The sequence below is a fragment of the Nerophis ophidion genome, linkage group LG09 (genome assembly GCF_033978795.1).
Source record: "Nerophis ophidion isolate RoL-2023_Sa linkage group LG09, RoL_Noph_v1.0, whole genome shotgun sequence".
NCBI classification, from domain to species: domain Eukaryota; kingdom Metazoa; phylum Chordata; class Actinopteri; order Syngnathiformes; family Syngnathidae; genus Nerophis; species Nerophis ophidion.
The window spans coordinates 49,166,624-49,180,301 of NC_084619.1; the positions used below are offsets into that span (position 1 = coordinate 49,166,624).

Genomic DNA, 13,678 nt, shown 5'->3' on the forward strand with positions numbered 1-13,678 from the left:
GAGGCGCTGAAAGAGGGCTTAGCCAAAGCAGGGACACTTGCCTACTTTAACAAAGATGCACCAACCAAGATCATCGCAGATGCTAGTCCAGTGGGGCTAGGAGCAGTGTTAATACAGAGCCAGAAGGGAGAGAATGTTCCCATATGTTACGTCAGTCGAGGTCTAACTGATTGCGAACGTAGGTATTCTCAGACAGAAAAAGAGGCCCTAGCTCTTGTATGGGCCTGTGAGAGGTTACACCCATACGTATATGGTAGACAGTTTGATCTGGTTACAGACCATAAACCTTTAGAATCTATCTATGATCCACGTTCAAAACCATGTGCTCGTATAGAGCGATGGGTTCTAAGGCTACAGCCCTATGATTTTAAAGTAATACATATCTCGGGGAAAAAGAACATAGCAGACCCGTTATAACGTCTACTAGGAAACAGCGTACTGAAACAGAAACATGCACACGGATCCGATGAATATGTGACATTTGTGGCAGTGAGCGCGACAACCAGCGCACTGACAACCCGTGAGGTTGAGGAAGCGTCAGCCCATGATGAAGAGCTGAGTGAGGTGCGTAAAGCCATCGCTAATGGACACTTTGAAAAGTGCACAGCATATGCTCTTGTTGCTAGTGAGTTATGTGTGATAGGACAACTGGTTCTACGCGGGACGCGTATCGTGCTACCACAAGCACTGCGGGCACACGCTCTCTCACTAGCTCATGAAGGACACTTGGGAGTCGTCGGTACCAAACAGCACCTCAGGAGCAAAGTCTGGTGGCCAGCTATGGGCAAAGCAGCGGAGAGACATTGTAAATCATGCCATGGTTGCCAAATTGTTGCTCGCCCAGATGCAGCAGAACCTTTGAGACCCACACAGTTACCGGAGGGGCCTTGGCAAGATGTTGCAATCGACCTACTCGGACCCCTACCGACAGCTGAATCAATTCTAGTTGTAGTTGATTACTACAGCCGTTATTATGAATATGACATGTTAAAATCCACAACTACATCAAAGGTGATAGATAGTCTTGAGACGATTTTCGGTCGACATGGACTGCCCATCACATTGAGGTCAGATAAGGGCCCTCAGTTTAAATCAGAGGAATTCAGTGAGTTCTGTGACACCAACGGCATTAAGCACTTAAAAACGACACCCCGATGGGCGCAAGCAAACGGTGAGGTGGAACGTCAAAATGCTTCGCTGATGAAGAGGATTCGCATCGCTGTTTCAGATGGACTTGATTGGAAGCGAGAACTCAGAAAATATGTCACAGTATACCGGAGCATCGATCACACAACCACGGGGAAGAGCCCCGCTGAGTTGCTTTTCAACCGAAAAATGAGAGGGAAGTTGCCAAGCATCACGGCAGCAGGACACGCTGATCTAGAAGTCAGAGACAGCGACGCAGACCAAAAAGGACAATCCAAGATCTATGCAGATGAATGCCGTGGAGCCAGATATTCAGACGTCAATGTTGGTGACACTGTCCTGGTGAGACAAGAAAAGACTGATAAACTTACCACACCTTTCCACACAACGCCACATAAGGTGGTGAGCAAATCAGGAAACCAAGTAGTTGTTGAGTCTCCAACGGGAGCCAGATACACAAGGAATACAACATTTGTGAAACAATACAACAACTCTCATGATACACCCACCAGAATGGATGCATCCCAGGAGGTTGAGGACTCCACAATAAACAGAGAGACACAACCTGCTCAACGCGCAGAACAGAGTATCACCAGCCATGACACCCAAGACACACAGAGGCCTTCGAGGAAGATACGGTTGTCACAGAAGCTGGCAGACTATGTGATGACATAGACTTTTATCTTGTTACGGTCTGGTGATGTAGTAGTAATATTTATTAAAAAAAAAAAAAAAAAAAAAGGGAGAAATGTTTGAGTCAAGTTTAGTGACAATATTGTGTGATGTTGTATAGTGAAATTAACAGCTTCAAAGTAAGGTCAAAGCAAGTTTACAGTATGATATATTTGTTGACTGAAAATGTGTTACTAGTGAATTGATGCATGGTTGAGAATACAGAGAAGACATACAGAATATTTGAGTATGTGTTTAATAAGAAATGTTTTGAATACTCCCTAATGTTTATAGTTGACAATTGAAAATAACCTGAAGTTTATTTCTAAGGAAAGGAGGGATGTCATGTACTGTTTTGTCATGTCCGAGCCACCATAGCCTGTGTTCAGTGTGACGTCACGAGAGCGGGGGAGAGTTGAACTCTCAAGGTTGTTAATAAACGGGAGTGATCCGAGGTATTGAGTTAAAACGTGTTGCCTGATTATTATCAAATTAAGACACCTAAATAAGCATATAGGTGAAACTGAGGACATAACACGCGGTATATTTTTTGGGAGGGACAAATGCGTTTGTACTACACCTATGTATGTGATGTGTTTGTGAAGTGCCTTCCTCTTTGAGATAAGGCCCCGCCTCCTCCGCCACCAAGTCAACGTGCACAAAGCTATGAGTGCAAACATGAAGCGTGCATTGGTGTGTGTGCTGATGGCTGCCTGGAGCCTTGGTAAGGTCATTTGAGGTGAGCATGTCAGGTTATATGTTTGACCACATTTGTTTTCCTCTGACAGGATGTGGCAGCCAGACAGTGCACCAGCCAGCAGAGAATGTGTACGCCATAAAAGGCGAGTCAGTGACGCTGGACTGCAGCTATGAAAACTCTGGAAACAACGATTACATCTTCTGGTACAAACAGGACGTGCAGGCGGCACCAAAGTTCATCCTGGGCCGCTTCAGGATCGGTCAGGGCAAGACTGAGAGCAGCTTTGAAAAGAGGTTCAGCTGCAGCATCAATGACACCATCAAGCGAGCTCCTCTGAAGATCCAAGACTTGCAGCTGAGCGATTCTGCAGTCTTCTACTGCGCCATGCAGCCCACAATGACTGACATCGCTGCTGCACCCACACAAAAACCTCTGTAGGCTCCTCATCCCACTGTGGCTGTTTGAGAGCTGGTTCTGAGGAGGTTTTCACAGCTTTTGCTTGTGACCAGACTCCAAAAGTTTGCTGAGCTTAACTATTGAGTTAAGTTTGAGTGTATTTCAAACATGCATGCATACAACATGATACATGATAACCAGCTTCTTTATTAACATGTCCAAAAAGGAGTAGGAAGAAGCAGAGCTTATTTAATCCTACCCCTTTCCTTTTACATAGCAGTTGCCAACACTTTATCAATCAATCAGTCAATGTTTACTTATATAGCCCTAAATCACTAGTGTTTCAAAGGGCTGCACAAACCACAACACAAACCACTACGACATCCTCGGTAGGCCCACATAAGGGCAAGGAAAACTCACACCCAGTGGGACGTTGGTGACAATGACCCAGTGGGACGTCGGTGACAATGATGACTATGATAACCTTGGAGAGGACGAAAGCAATGGATGTCGAGCGGGTCTAACATGATACTGTAAAAGTTCAATCCATAATGGATCCAACACAGCCGCGAGAGTCCAGTCCAAAGCGGATCCAACACAGCAGCGAGAGTCCCGTTCACAGCGGAGCCAGCGGGAAACCATCCCAAGCGGAGACGGATCAGCAGCGCAGAGATGTCCCCTTCGCTTCCTGTTGTGAATTTATTCACAATATACTCTGGAAGTAATAACAATACAAATCAATAATAATTAGAGAAGTTAGTAGAATTACTGAGATGAATAAGATTATCTAGAAAATGAATGTATGGAAGAAATACAATCAAAATGTTTATCATGGTTTTTGATGTTTGTACTTTGTAAACACTATAAGTTTGATTCTTGAAGTGGATCATCTTAATCCATTCCATAAATTCATTCCACATACTGATATACTGAAGGTTTGAAGTGCTGTACGTGCGTACAAATGTTTGAAATTGTATTTTTCTCTAAGATTATATTTCTCTTCTTTTTTTGAGAAGAATTGTTGTATATTCTTGAGTAGTAGATTGTAGTTTGCTTTGTGCATAATTTTATCTGTTTGCAAATTCACTATGTCGTGGAATTTCAGTATTTTCGATCCAATGAATAAAGGGTTTGAACGTTCTCTATATCCAACATTATGTATTATTCTAACTGATCTTTTACGAAACAGTTAATAAATGAAGTGTACTTTTGTAATTATTTATGGACAATAATTTATTCACTAGAATTTATTCCATATTTATGCACAATAACTCAGATATGGTAACACCAGCGAGCAGTAGAGAGTATGGAGTGATTTTTGGTCCAGAACATGTTTAGCTCTATTCATTATTGAGGTGTTTCTTGCCACCTGAGATTTCCAGATCATTTTACCATCTAATCATTATACCTTGAGATTTGGCTTCATTTACTCTTTCAATTTTTAGTCCGTCTATTTGTATTTGTGTTTGGCTTTCCCTTGTACTGTTACCGAATAGCATTATTCTAGTTCTACTGAGGTTCAAGGATAGTGTGATTTTGTCAAACCATTTTTTTAATTTGTTAATTTCTTCTGTTATTATTTGTTTTAGATTCTGTTCTCTCCTGAACAAAACGCTATTGTATCGTCCGAAAAAAATACTAACGTTAGATTTTTTGTTACGTTACGAATGTCATTTATATAAAGATTGAACAATTTTGGTCCTAGTATTGATCCCTGAGGTACACCACAGGATATAGTTAGCGTTGTAAATGTGTGTTCGCCTAGCTTCATGTATTGTTTTCTGTTGGTTAAGTAACGTCTAATCCAGTTTAAGACCAACCCTCTGATGCCATACTATTCTAATGTGTTGATTAAAATATTGTGATTAATTGTGTCAAATGCTTTAGTTAGATCCATAAACACTGCTGCTGCATTTTTTTTTTACTATCTATTTTATTGGTAATTTCCTCTGTATTTTCAAATAAAGCCACCAAAGTTGAAATATTAGCTCTGTATTGATATTGGTTCTCAGCAAGCATTCTACGTTTGTTTGTAAAATGCTTTAATCTGTTATTGAACAGTTTTTCAATGATTTTACAAAATTGTGGAAGCAAAGAAACAGGTCTATAATTTGTAAATTGGTGTTTGTCTCCAGTCTTATAATTTGGTGCAACTTTAGCTGTTTTCATTTTGTTTGGGACTTTGCCCGTTTGAAATGATAGACTACTGATATACAATAATGGTCCTGAGATCTCTTCAATTACTTTTTTTTATTGTTTCCATATCAATTCCTTTACAATTGATTTATTGTCCTCAGTTGAAAGTGGGTCCGGAATCCTTATCTAACACAGGCGTCAAATCCATACTTTTATACTTTTGCGTGGACCATTATGCTCTTGCTCTCTATTGCTCTTTGAGCTATGAGCGTTCTCCCTAGTCATGTGACCGCCGCGGTCCAATTAACTTTGGTTATATGCCGGTAGCAGGAATTGGCTGGTATGCTCTTGCGCTCTATTGCTCTTTGAGCGCTGCGCACTTTCCCTAGTCACGTGGTCGCCGCAGTCCAATCAGCTGTGGTTATAAGCCGGTAGCAGGAAGTGGCCAGTAGACGTGAGAGAAGTCCGGTTGTATTTCTGCCTGAGAGCCGACTACCAGCGCCAGATTTTTGTCATTGAGCTGTGTATGACTGTAGAAGCGGAGTTGGCCTAGCTTTTCTTTATGATGGTGAGCTAAGAAAAGAAAGCATCTATTCTAAGGACCGTTCTTGGGAGATTCCAGCCAGTAACCCCACCACCTGCTTTGTCTGCCCTGGTAGGAGGCTCTCAAGCCACCCTCTACACACTTTCACTCATAACTGCAGTAGATGGACTGTACTGCTATACTTTCTTCAAGAACTTTCTACAAGAACTTTAATATCTGAGCTGAGGATTACACAAGATCCAGAAACACCTAATCATTGAATTCATATTGTATATATATACATAGTAATTGTGTTTCCTTCAAATTGCTCTCACGTTGATTGGCCATTCAACTCATTGTTGTATATATATATATGCTGTCCATCACTAATTCTTTAATACAGGGTGCCAAGTAAAGTGGGTATGTGGGCTTGTATAAAGCCTCAAGGAGTTGAATGCCCCTACCTAACATAGTTCTGGGTCACCCTTGGGCAAATCACCCGAATGCCCCCCCACACCCCCCATCAGGGGGTTACGATACCCCTCCATGAAACAAACCAAGAGAAGACGCATTACCCAGCCCAGAGGAAGCCCAGGGCAGGGCTCGTCAGCAAGTGCCTGGAGGCAGGGCTCGTCAGCGAGCGCCTGGTGGCCGGGCTGGCCACGAAGCCCGGCTGGGCACAGCCCGAAGAAGCTACGTGGTCACACCATACCTTCCGCCACGGGGCCCATCACCCGCGGTCGGAACCACTGGGGTCGGGTGCGCTGCCAAGTGGATGGCAGTGAAAGTGGAGACATTTGGTTGTTTATAGGTATGCACCTAACAAGAGTATTCTGCCTTCTTGGATACCTTGCATGAGGTCCTGTATGTGGTGCCGGCAGGGGATTCTATAGTCTTGCTGGTGGACTTCAACGCGCACATGGCAATGACAGCCATACTTGGACTGGCGGGATTGGGAGGAACGGTCTCCCTGATCTGAACCTGAGTTTGTTATCGGACTTCTGTGCTAGTCATGAAATTGCGATAACAAACACCATGTTCAAGCATAAGGATGCTCATAGGTGTACCTGGTACCAAAGCACCCTAGGCCAAAGATCAATGATCGATTTTGTAATCGTATCAGCTGATCTGCGGCCGTATGTTTTGGACACTCGGGTGAAGAGAGGAGCTGAACTGTCAACTGATCACCATCTGGTGGTGAGTTGGGTCAGATGGCGGGGAAACCTCTGGACAGACCTGGTAAACCCAAGCGTGTAGTGCGGGTGAACAGAGAACGTGTGGAGGAGTCCTCTGCCATCCCTGTGGAGGTTGGGGACATTTAACAGGAATGGGCAATGTTCAAAGCTTCTATTGCTAAAGCTGCAGCTGCGAGCCAGAAGGTCTTAGGCGCCTCAAAGGGCGGTAACCCTCGAACACCCTGGTGGACAGCGGTGGTCAGGGAAGCCGTCCGACTGAAGAAGAACTATGTTATCCCAGAGGACTCCGGAGGCAGTTGCAAGGTACAGACAGGCCCAAAGGGCAGCTGCCGTGGCTGTGGACGAGGCTAAGCACAGGGTGTGGGAGCAGTTTGGGTAATCCATGGAGAAGGACTCTGGGGCAGCACCAACGCTGTTCTGGAAGACCATACGGCACCTCAGGAGGGGGAATCAGGGAACCATCCGAGCTGTGTACAGCAAGGATGGGACACTGCTGACTTCAAGTGACAAAGTCGTAGGGCGTTGTAAAGAGCAGTTTAAGGAACTCCTTAACTCAACTACATCAGACACACCCTCCCTAACAGAAGCGGGGCCTAAGGATGATGGGGGATCAACGTTGATCTCTTGGAGTGAAGCCACTGTGGTAGTTAGACAACTCCACAGTGGCAAAGCTCTGGGGTTTGACAAGATCCATCCAGAAATGCTGAAGGCTTTGGGTGTTGAGGAGCTGTCTTGGTTGATACACCTTTTCAATGTTGCGTGGAAGTCTGGGACAGTGCCAAGGGAGTGGCAGAATGGGGTGATGGTTTCCCTATTCAAAAAGGGGGTTCAGGGGCTGTGTGCTAATTACAGGGTTATCACACTACTCAGCCTCCCTGGGAAAGTTTACGCCAAGGTACTGGAAAGGAGGGTCCAGCCGATAGTCAAACTTCAGATTCAAGAGGAGCAATGTGGATTCCGTCCTGGTCGTAGAACAACTGACCAGCTCTTTACTCGTGCGGGAATCCTGGAGAAGGTCTGGGAGTATGCCTATCCAGTCTACATGTGCTTTGTGGATTTGGAGAAGGCGTTTGACCGGGTCTCCCGGGAGATCCTGTGGGAGGTGCTGAGGGAGTACGGGGTGAGGGGAACCCTGCTGAGGGCCATCCCATCTCAACAACCAAAGCGAGAGTTGTGTCCGGGTACTTGGATGTAAATTGGATTAATTTCCAGTGGGGGTTGGTCTACGCCAGGGCTGTGCTCTGTCACCTATCCTGTTTGTGATTTTCATGGACAGGATTTCTAGGTAGCGTCGTGACCATGGCAAAGAGGGTATACGTCTCGGGAGGCTAAAGGTTGCATCACTGCAGTTTGCAAATTATGTGGTGCTGATGGTACTTTCGGTTCGTGACCTTCAGCTTTCACCGGATCGGTTCGCAGCCGAGTGGTCAGCGACTGGAAGAGGATCATCATCTCCAAATTTGAGGCCATGGTTCTGAGCAGGAAACCGATAGTTTGTACAGTCCTGGTAGAGAACAAGATTCTGTCCCAGGTGGAGGAGTTTAAGTATCTCGGGGTCTTGTTCACAAGTGAGGGAAAGATGGAGAAGGGAATCAGCAGGAGAATCGGAGCAGCTGGGGCAGTATTGCGGTCTCTCTGCCGCACTGTTGTGATGAAACGAGAGCTGAGCCAGAAGGCAAAGGTCTCGGTCTATCAAGCTATCCACATTCCTACTCTCACCTATTGTCATGAAGTGTGGTGTCATGACCGAAAGAATAAGATCACGGACACAAGCGGCTGAAATTAGTTTTCTCAGAAGGGTGGCTGGCATCTCCCTTAGGGATAGGTTGAGAAGTTCAATCACCTGAGAGAGACTCGGAGTAGAGCCGCTGCTCTTTCGGTTGGAAAGGAGCCAGTTTATGTGATTGGTGCACCTCGTGCGGATGCCTCACGAGCGTCTTCCTAGGGAGGTCCTCGTTGCATGTGTAATGGTCCCGAGTGGTAAAAATATTCAAATCTAATACAGTTTTTGCTTAAAACCAATAAAAATTGTTAATATAAATATTAAGAACCCAATGTAGTGAGAGCAGCTGTCCAAAATAAGGAAAGATGATTAACCGGTTCACAATTTATTAAAATACAATAAAAACAGTCACGTTGTTGATGCTAAAATACCAGATGGTACAAATGTGATGGGCGAGGGGCCAACAGGCGTGTGGGTATCTTGGCTCCGCCCCCTTCCACGGCGTCCTCCTGCACAAAAATTAAAAAGGGAGGCAGGCCACGGAGATAAAATCAACAAAAACTGCGACGCTATCCGGGCTGACGTCACACTTACACACAAGGCAGGGTTTCCCTTGCCTTTGCTGTAGTTCCGCGTCAAAGTGTTGGGGCACGCCCACTCTCCTCGCCAGTCTCGGTCACTTGCGGGACCTACGTGGCCGCACCCGTCCCTCTCCGCCTCTTGGTCGCTCCGGAGGGTCTCCGCAGGTCTCTGGGTCCAAATCGCCCCGTCCACAGAACCACACAGCCAGCGTACGACGCACGAGCCTGCAAGCCCACAGCCAAAGGCAGTTGGGTGTCCCCACAGATCCACAACAGTACAGCACTTATTTAGGCGGCAGAGTCTCCTCTGCCCCTGCCTGTTGTGGACGTCTTGGGGTTCGTTCCGGTAGCCTGCAGGGTCTACTGTGTGGTCCCGGGGTTCCTTCCCAGCATGCGTGCGTTCACTCGGTCGCCCTTGGCAAAGCCTGTTCTGTTGATTCCTCTCCGTTCCGGCCAGAACCTGCCGAATCCTGCCGTCCTCTTTCTCCTGTTGTCCAAGCCTGTCATTTCCATCTGTCGATCCTTCCTTCTCTCTCGCCCCTGCCTCTCACTCCTTTTAAACGTGCAGTCGTAATGCTCCTCAGGTGCGTCCAATTTCCCGTGCCATTTGATTGGGCACTTTGGTTCTTAGGGGCAACCAGCTAAAAGGGGCAATGTCTTAAAATACCAGCAAAGACCACAAGGAGTAAAAACATGCAATTAAACAAGACAAATTCTAAAATGTAAAAACGTGCAATTCAAAATACAATCAAATTCTAAAATATAAAAACATGCAGTTCAAAATATAATCAAATCCTAAAATATAAAAGCATGCAATTTAAAATCCACAGCAATATAACACTATAAAACTTGCATGGCAATGAAACAAACAAAAAATAAAATCCCCTACTTGTGTCCCATCACACATGTCCCAATGGGAGGAGACCCTGCGGCAGGCCAAGGACCAGATGGGGGTATTACATCTCCTGTCTGGCATAGGAATGCTTCAGGATCCCCCAGGAGGAAGTTGCTAATGTTGCTCTGAAGAGGAAAGTCTGGGAGTCTCAGCTGGAGCTGTTGTCCCCACAACCCGATTCCGGATAATCGGTTGAAGATGGATGGAGGGAAGCGAACCACAATTCAGTCTCTGCCTTCTCTCTCCGAGTCAAAACTTTAGTCTTCTGTTCCTAACCTATAACCCCATATATTTCACATTGATTTGTAGCACGTATAGGTTACAAAATTAGTGGCGAGCTAGCCAAGAGAGAGTCGGCTCAGCTTAAATTGTGTGTGGACAATATACAACTTTACAATAGACGTAATTGAGAAACATGGCATAAACATACATAATTCAGTGTTGATTGATGGTGATAAAAAGGCAGAAGAAAATGAAGAGGTCATAGACTTTTTGTCTAATTATGATTCTATTGCTCAGTGTGAGATTACTGATGATTTGGAATCTGAGTTTAGGTATAAGTGGGTTATTGAGTGTAATTCTACTGATGCTATAAACGCGCTGCGTCACTTTTTGCCTTACACTTTTGTGAATCCATCTATCCATCCATTTTCTACCACTTGTCCTTTTTGCGGTCGCAGGGAGTCGCTGGAGCCTATTTCAGTGGTATTTGAGTGGAACGTGGGGTACACCCTGGACAAGTCTCCACCTCATCGCAGTCAAAATGGTAAAACACTTCATGAAATATCTGAACTGTCCACTGTTTGCGCTACTCACATAAAGAAACAGAAAACACATGCATATTCATCCGAATCAAAAGGGTTAGCTAAGCTAACTGGTAAGGATTTTACAGAGGTCCTGAATGATGTGATGTTTCTGCTTAGTCACTGTGTTATGCAGTTTAGCCCAGGCCAAACTAAAACTCTGCCAACTCCTGCTGCCCAAGCAACACAGTAAACCTCCACTGCCAGTACTGGGAGTCAGAAATTGCCCTCCGATTGCACTGAACATAAAACCCAATCCCAAACCAGAACCTCTCTCCCACATATTGCTGCACCTACCTTGAACCCACCAGAAGTCCAACGTTGTGTGGTTGAGCAGATCGTTAAAAATGAGGACAGTGCGATGCTTCATCTCTCCAGCCACTGTCTCAGAGTTTTTTCTGGGAGGATGCACTGGCCTCAGAATGAAATAGATGATGAAACGTGGCGTGTTACTGTGGATTTACTGTTAAATGACTCCTCTGTTTCTGATTTGGAGCGATCGTACAACATTTTTGAGAGTCTTCTGCCTCCCGCTGCCGACATGGCCATGCACTTGTAGCCTGAAACAGGGCCTGCAGTCTTTCTCCATATTCAGCGAATGGCACTGTGCAAGACGGAGATTAATTTTATGCTAAATTCATGGATACGTTCACAGGCGGAAATGAAAAGGCATTATCATATTTTCAGCGGCTGCAAGTTTCTGTCAATTTAGCTGTCAAGAGAGGGGGAGTTCCACACAAGGAGACCAATAAACACTTACTCAACCAGTTTTGTAGAGGCTGTTGGGACAATGTCTTGATCTCCGAGCTCCAACTCAGGCAACGTAAGCAAAATCCGCCATCCTTCACTGAACTATTGCTGCTATTGCGCTCAAAGAAGGACCGAGAAGCAGCCAAGACCCTTCGCATGAAGCAGCATCTTGGCCCATCCAAGACAAAAGCCACGACTCATGCACAATACGCTTATGCAGATGGTGAAGATCTTGAAAGTACAATACTGGAAAAACTTAAAAAGCAACTGGCAGATATACAGGGACAATAGACAGCTTATATCGTCGCCCAATATGGACAGGTTCTGGTTCCCCACATGCCAAAGCTGCTGTTCGACATTACGGTTCTGCGCCGTCTGAACCAAGACCCGGTTATTGCTACCAATGCGGTGAAGAGGGGAATATCAAAGCAACATTTGACAGTCCCCCAAATCCTGCTCTGGTCTCATTCAAGAAAAGACAACATGCAGAGAAGGTACAGGGATGAAATAAGTCAAGCACAGGCCATTCTTTAAAGTGACCCCAGTTCCTGTTAAGGAGGGAATTGGAACTACATCGGATCAAAAATGTCCCAAGAATCCTACATCTGTTATCTGCACTGAGCTTACTCCTTCTCCTCCAATCACAAAAACATGTCTACCGAAAGGGTTGATTGGATCCAAATGTAAAAGTGAAGTCTGCATCGCTGGTCAAGTCTGCTCCTGTTTATGCGATACTGGGTCCCAGGTTACACCTGTTCCTGTTGCGGTTTATAATAAATATTTTTCTCAGGAACCCTTGAAGTCTCTCTCGGACCTTCTGCAAGTTTAAGGGGCAGCCGGCCAAACCGTAGCCTACCTGGGCTACATTGAAATGATAGTTAAAGTCCCCAAATATTTTGTGGGTGCAGACACAGAAGTAGTGACACTGGGACTTGTGGTTCCGGATTCCTGTCCAAAGTTTGAATCACAAGTACTGATTGGTATAAATACCCTTGAGCCATTGTATGACCAGTATGTGGAGAGAAATCAAGGCAATTTCCAGCCAGAGACACACGGATACAGAGCTGTCCTGCAACTGCTCCAACTGCGGCGCCAGCAGACACAGCTGGGCAGTTAAAGTTAAAGTACCACACACACACTAGGTGTGGTGAAATTTGTCCTCTGCATTTGATTCATCCCCTTGATCACCCCCTGGGAGGTGAAGGGAGCAGTGGGCAGCAGCGCTGCCGCGCCCGAGAATCATTTATGGTGATTTAACCCCCAATTCCAACCCTTGATGCTGAGTGCCAAGCAGGGAGGCAATGGGTCCCATTTTTATAGTCTTTGGTATGACTCGGCCGCGGTTTGAACTCACAACCCACCGATCTCAGGGTGGACACTCTAACCACTTGGCCACTGAGTTGCGAAGCTGTTGTGAGGCTATCACGTAAAGGTCCAGTTACAATTCCCCAAGGCCACACAGTTGTGGTTGAGGGCTCCATCCTTGGCAACACTCCACCTGCAGGTTGTTGTGTACTCATTGAGCATCCCTCATCTCCAGTGGCTGGTGGACTCTGTGTGACAAGTTGTCTCTTTACAATTGCAAAGTACACCTCCCATAAAGCTCCAACTAGAACTATTCACCGTGATCTTCTACTGCCCTGTGAGTCTTTTCCGTGTGATACTTGCCAAAAGTCTCCTGAGGCAACGCCTCCTCGCAAGCCAGTGACCCGACGCCAGCAGCAAGAGACACCGCTTAGTGAGATCCATTACAATTCTGAAGATGAGGATGATTGCTAATTACTTCTATTTGCAAGTCTCTCACCTGAAACCTTCACTGTTGAAAAAAAATCCTACCATCACTTGACAATGCTTATACTTACCGAACGTGTGAAACCCTACTTACCTGATCTAGGGAAATCCTCTGCCGATCCAGCCACATCGCTGCCTCCATCCGTGAGAGAAGATCACAAACACTAACCTGCATTCAATGAGCCTGTTACCTTTTCAGCCAAAGAACCTGAAATCGGAGAACAACATTAAATGGATGGAGAAACGGAGAGGAGTGGCTAAGCAAAGACATCCCCGGAGTCTACCGACCCTGTCCTTACCCAGTCGGTTGTGTTTGAAGTTCTCAATGCGCCTGATGTTGAGCCTGATGCTATTTGTCGTTCTTCA

The 13,678-nt window shown here is 45.6% G+C and overlaps 1 protein-coding gene across 3 annotated transcripts in view; it reads left to right on the plus strand.

Moving 5' to 3' along the window:
• The first annotated feature begins 2,395 nt into the window (after positions 1–2,395).
• LOC133559393 (T cell receptor alpha chain MC.7.G5-like) overlaps positions 2,396–13,678 on the plus strand; it is a 38,912-nt gene continuing 27,629 nt past the window's right edge. For all 3 annotated transcript variants that reach the window (XR_009808161.1, XR_009808162.1, XM_061911125.1), the window contains exons 1-2: positions 2,396–2,542; positions 2,607–2,910. Coding sequence is in view for 1 of the 3 variants with exons in the window: in XM_061911125.1 (XP_061767109.1) it covers positions 2,485–2,542; positions 2,607–2,910 (362 nt within the window). In the remaining 2 variants the exon portion in view is untranslated. The remainder of the gene's footprint in view (positions 2,543–2,606; positions 2,911–13,678) is intronic.